General features: G+C 55.2%; 1 protein-coding gene across 1 annotated transcript; it reads right to left on the bottom strand.

Annotated features, from left to right (window-relative positions):
* Positions 1 to 603: 603 nt before the first annotated feature.
* Foxc2 (forkhead box C2) lies at positions 604 to 3,328 on the bottom strand. The gene has a single exon (XM_021220367.1). It carries the CDS (start codon positions 2,888 to 2,890, stop codon positions 1,406 to 1,408), a length of 1,485 nt encoding a protein of 494 aa, XP_021076026.1. The 5' UTR covers positions 2,891 to 3,328; the 3' UTR covers positions 604 to 1,405.
* Positions 3,329 to 5,606: the final 2,278 nt, after the last annotated feature.

Here is a 5,606-nt window from a genome sequence, read left to right as displayed (position 1 = left end):
AAGCCAGCAGTTAAATACCAGAGACCGACCAACCCTCTTTGCTTCTTGCTGGCACTCAGAAAAGAAAAAAGAAAAGAAAAGAAAAGAAAAGAAAAGAAAAGAAAAGAAAAGAAAAGAAAAAGGCCAACAGGGGCAACAAGTCCGCATCTAAGGAAATGGAGGGAGCCGAGGACTCACCCAGGCTCCCACTATGCTGAGGTTAGCAAGCTGCAGACCGTTTGTCCTTTCTCCGTTTCTCCCCTAAACAGAGGACAGCTGGACACTGAGACAGGGCGACACCATTTTGTTTTGACAATTGGCAACAGTTTTCTGCATCGTCCCCGAAAAGCATTTCATTAACAGGCCAACAAGTTGCCCTCAGGCAGTCCTGTCCATGGGTGGAGAGAGAACAGTTTCTCAGATGGCCTTAAACAGAAAACAAAAATATCTCAGGACGGGATAGTTCAACAAATCAAGAGCTCTTTCTATTACTAATCGAGAGCTCCATTGTCCTATGACCTGTATATGCATCTGAGTACCAGGCCACCTGCATCACAAAAATAATCACAACTGGTACTACAACTTCCCTTTTAAAATTCAAGAACACAAAGACACTGTCCGAACTTTGGGCAGAAAAACAACACGGGTTTATTTTAAGGTAAATACAACACGGAGATCACATAAGACAAACACAGATGAGATTGAATTTAAAGTCTTTCGGTGTATTTTAGGAATACCCCAGATGGCGTCTACTGTACAAAGCCATGCACTTCCTAAATTAAAAGTATCCGATACTTAATTTCGTTATCCAACAACAACAAAAAAATAAATTATTTTCTTGTTTTGTAAAAGACCTACAGTTTGGGGGGAGAACCCTATTTTATCTTGGTAATGTGGGGAAAAAAGACCCACACAGGTTTCTTGAATTCAATTTGGCAGTTAACAGTTGGGCAAGAGGAAACCTTATCCAGTGGACACAACTTTAAATATTATATTAAAGGCTCTGGGAAAGAACAAAATAGCCTGGTTACAAATCCGCACTCGTTTACAGAAGGCACCTTATCCGGAGAGACCTCTTGCGCCCGTGGAGAGTCTCCACAGAAGTCATTAGGGGTCCCTGTGGGGTTTGGTCCATAAGCTAATCTGTAAAGCCCCAAGGGGAGCAGGCGCAGCATCCGGGTAGGGGAAGGGGATTTTTTTAAATCGGTATTTCGTTTTGCTGGGCTGCATCCCCCTTAGAGGGACTCGCTGAGATCTCAAACTGAGCTGCGGGTAAGTTACCTGCGAGTTGCACGGAGCTCTCTGCTCCCAGGTCTGAGAGAGGGGCGCATTCCGTCGCATTCTGCGGCTCCGTCGAAGAAGGTTCCCATGGGAGAGGCGAAGGCGAAGCCGGTGCGGGCCTGGGACTGGAGCGGACTGGACAGCCTCAGTATTTGGTGCAGTCGTAGGAGTAGGGGGCTGCATGGCGGTATAGAGAAGGCGTAGCTCGGTAGGGCAGCTGACAGCTCGCATTGCTCACCTGGGACTCCCCGAGGGACGAGTTGTCCAGTCCTAGCCGGTGCGAGTTGAACATCTCCCGGACGTTGGGGAAAGTTTGCTGTTGGGTCGCGAACGTGTGGCCGGGGAGGTGGCTCAGGTCCCCGCCGTGGTTCAGATACCAGGAGGTGGCCTGGGTGGCGGGCTGCGGCGCGGGAGGGGGCTGCGGGGCGGGCGGTGGCGCCTGCGGGTGGAGGTGGCCGTGATGCTGGTGGTGGTGACCCGAGGCCCCCAACGCGCCCTCCTGACCCGCTGCGAGGTTGAGGGCGCCGAGCGGGGAGCCGGGGCCGCTCGGGTGGTCCGACAGAGCCTCGTCCAGCGCGGGCGGAACGCACACGTGCGCGGGCCGCTCGGCCCCTGTGTACAGACTCATAGCCCGCATGCTGCACTGGTAGCCCGCGGAGCCCCCCGCCTCCAGGCCCTGCGCGCACGGCTGCGCGTAAGCGGCGGGTGGCGCTGTAGCGTATGGCAGCGCCAGCGGAGGCACCACCAGACCGGCGCGCGCGGCCGCTGGGCTCAGATCGCCGCCCGGAGGCGACGTGCGCAGCGTCATGATGGTCTCCACGCTGAAGCCTGGCAGCCCGTTAGGCGCCGCAGCGTGGTGCTCAGGCAGCGAGCCGTCTGGGGAGCCGGCGGGAGTGGAGGCTGCGCTGCGCGGACTGGCCTGTAGCGCGCCCTCGGGGCTCAGCGTCTCCACCTTGGTGATGACAGGCAGCGCGGGGGACGCCGCCTCGCTCTTGACCACGACTTTCTTCTCGGCCTCCTTGGGCCCGTCAGTTACCGGAGTCCCCGTCGGGGCGCCCTTAGCCGCGGTCGGTGGCGGCTCCTTGAGGTGGGCCCGCTCCTCCTTGTCCTTGGGTACATCCTTCTTCTTGAAGCGCCGCCGCCGCCGCAGGAAGCTGCCGTTCTCGAACATGTTGTAGGAGTCCGGGTCGAGCGTCCAGTAGCTGCCCTTGCCCGGCTTCTTGTCGTCGCGCGGCACTTTCACGAAGCACTCATTGAGCGACAGGTTGTGGCGGATGCTGTTCTGCCAGCCCTGCTTGTTCTCGCGGTAGAAGGGGAAACGGTCCATGATGAACTGGTAGATGCCATTCAGGGTGATCTTCTTCTCTGGCGCGTTCTGGATCGCCATGGTGATGAGCGCGATGTAGCTGTAGGGCGGCTTCACCAGGTCCTTGGGCGCCGCGGGCTGGTGGTGGTAGGGCGCGTAGGAGCGGCCCATACCGGCGCCGTACTGCTCCGGGTGGCCGGAGTAGACGCCCATGGGGCTGGCCATGCCGCCGTAGCTGCCGGCCGCCCGGTAGTAGTTTTGCTCACTCAAGTAGGGTACCACTCCCAGGGCGTTGGGGTCCGATACCGAGTAACGCGCCTGCATGCTGCGTCCCAGACGCCCTGCCGCCGCCTGCGCGCACCGACTGCGGCCCGCGGCGAGCGAGGCCCGGAGCAGGAGAGCAGGAAGGGACGGAACGATGCAGGCAGCCCCGGCTCCGGGCAGCCTCGCGATCCACGCGCGGAAGACGCCTGCGCTCGGGTTCAGCCGACCGGGCGAATCGGCATCCTGAAGGGTGCACCGCGGGCGGCCCCGCTGGCCGCGCACTCTCGGCTCGGCGGGTGGCAGCCCTGAGCTGGCGGCACAGACGCCACGCGCGACCGTGGAGCGACACCAGCCCTTCCGAGTGCTAGAAAAGGAGACAGCGGCTCTCGGGGCCCCGCCAGGAGAACTGCAGCCCGCAGCGTCAGCGAGCTGGGATCCGGAGAAGCTGCGCGGCCGAGCCCGGAAAAAGAAGCAAAGTCCCTTTTAGGGATTGGGAAAACTTTCAAAAGTCTTCTGGCTCAAAGCGAGTTTTTACTTTCTTCAGGCCGCGCCCCCTCCAGGAAGTTTGCACCAATCATTTGGCAGCTGAGAGAAGGATGGCACCAATCAGAACGAGGAGCGCCTGAATCCGTCGGCTCTAAGACCCAGCTGCTCTTAGCCAGATCTCTCCACCACCAACTCAGCTCACGTTAACTCGAGGACTTTTAAAAATGAGTTACATCTTATTAAATTTTATTTTATTATCACATTTTGTTTAACGAGACCACGTGTCCAGAGCAAAAAATAAAAACCCCGTTCCTTTGCAAAATAAAAAGAAGTTTAGTTTGAAATATAAAATCGAATTGATGAAGTTGGGCAGAGATCTGCCCCCAGGACCTTGTAAGTAGGAAAGAGCCTTAAGATTTTTTTCTTATTAATGGGTGAAGAGGAGAATAATTGGATTTCTTAATTATCGGGGCCTAGTTGTAATGGGTTCAGAGCAAACGGACTGAGCGTGTAGGGCCTGTTGAACGCAATGATGAATAATTCACAAGACGCTTCCAGGATAAGGAAGAGCCCACAAAGGAGGCCGGGTTGGAGAATTCGGTTCCTCTCGCCTTCACGACAGGGTCGGGCTGTGAAGGAAGGCTTGGTGAGAAAGCCAAGCCGGGAAGGTAACACCTGAGGAACAACTGGTCCTCCGTCTTCACTGCGGCGTAGGTGATCCATCTGTGTCCTCCAGACCATTTCGTGGGGTTCAGGGAAGCTCGTGAACCCAACGGTTGCTTTCCTGGTCTCCTCTCCCGCGTAGACGAGGGCTAGCTTCCCCTGCCATCCATCCCGGCTTCTCCCTTCTCCCCACCCATGAAAGCGCTATCTGGAGGTTAGGACAAGGCAGCCAGCCCCCGGTAACTGGTGTCCCCGTTCGGCGTGGGGAGCTCCAAGCCTGCACTCCACCCCCGGCTTCGCCACTGGAGACGCAAAGGAGCGCGGCACTGTGTAGCCTCCGACCCGCTTCCCTAGCCGGTGCTGGGCCCGGCGCGGGTCCCACACCGCAGCCAGCATCTTTGGGATCCTGTAAATTGACTGTATTTCAGGCTGTTTGTTTTACTAAGTTTTGATAAGGTGAGCTGAGGACCAGGGGCTCCTTAGAGGGCCTGGTAACTGAAGGATTTTTTTTTTCCGTTGCCAGCCTTGACGCACAGCGACAAGGGAGTTCCCCCGACCTTCAAGCGCGTTCCTTCCCTCTAGGAATCCCGGGGACAGTTTGTTTATTTGTGGACTGGTTATTTATTCCTTCAACACCTCCAGTCGTCATCAGGTCCCTACTCGGCCCGCTTCCTCAGAAGCCCCAAGACGTCCCTACGGAATGGCTCTATGCCTCGCAGAACCTTCTGGAAGTGGTTGGTCCGGTTGGGTAGGGAAGAAGGCGACAGATAAAACATTTGTTTCAGTCTTTCTTCTTCTCCGACTCACCACCGCCACCACAACCCCCACCCCCTGCCCTCAGATTTTCAGTAAAAAGCTGTGAGAGATTAGAACTCGCTGTTGCAGCTTTGGCGCGTGAGGAAACTTCAGTGGCATTGCTTGACTTATCGAAACAGCAAAATAAGTTTTACGTGTGTTACCTTTGACTTGAGAACCAGAATTTAAAGGACAGGGCTGCACAGAGCCCCCTGACCTGAATGGAGAATCTCGGGAAACACACTTTTGTGGGTGTCCTGGATTCTTTTTTGACTAATTCCTCTCCCCCCTCCCTTAAAGCCCAAAATAAGGCTTCCCTAGTGCAGGTCCGGTGTAGATCTGGGTAGGGGGTTAAGCCTTCTCCTCTCCTCTCAGGGACCCACTAAGAGTTATTGTTCCAATGCCCTTAGTGTATTTTTGTTCACTTTTTTTTTTAAAAAAATAACTGACAGAAAACATCTTGTCCCCCATGAAACTCATGGCAAGTAGTGTTGAGTTTTTCTCACGATGTTGATGAAAATTCCATTCATTGATCAAGAACAACCCTCCATGGGCTTCCTACAGGGGCACAATTTACTCTGATTTTATGAGGTGTGTGTGTGTGTGTGTGTGTCCGTGTCCCCGTGTTAAACAGCTTTATCAAAGCACGGGGCAGAAACCAAACGCCTCAGACTATGAAATCTAAATTGCCATAGGCCACTTTCTGCCTGCGTATGCCCAGATTTAAACCAGTGTCTTCTTAAAAGAACTTTGGTTGAATTCTCAGATGGATTGACCCCACGCCCCCTCTCCGAAAGAAAGAGTAGGGGCTGGGGGGGGGGGAGAGGCTCGC

This window comes from Mus pahari, chromosome 20 (genome assembly GCF_900095145.1).
Source record: "Mus pahari chromosome 20, PAHARI_EIJ_v1.1, whole genome shotgun sequence".
NCBI classification, from domain to species: domain Eukaryota; kingdom Metazoa; phylum Chordata; class Mammalia; order Rodentia; family Muridae; genus Mus; species Mus pahari.
Note: the sequence above shows the minus strand (reverse complement) of the source record. Positions and strands in the feature narration are given on the sequence as shown.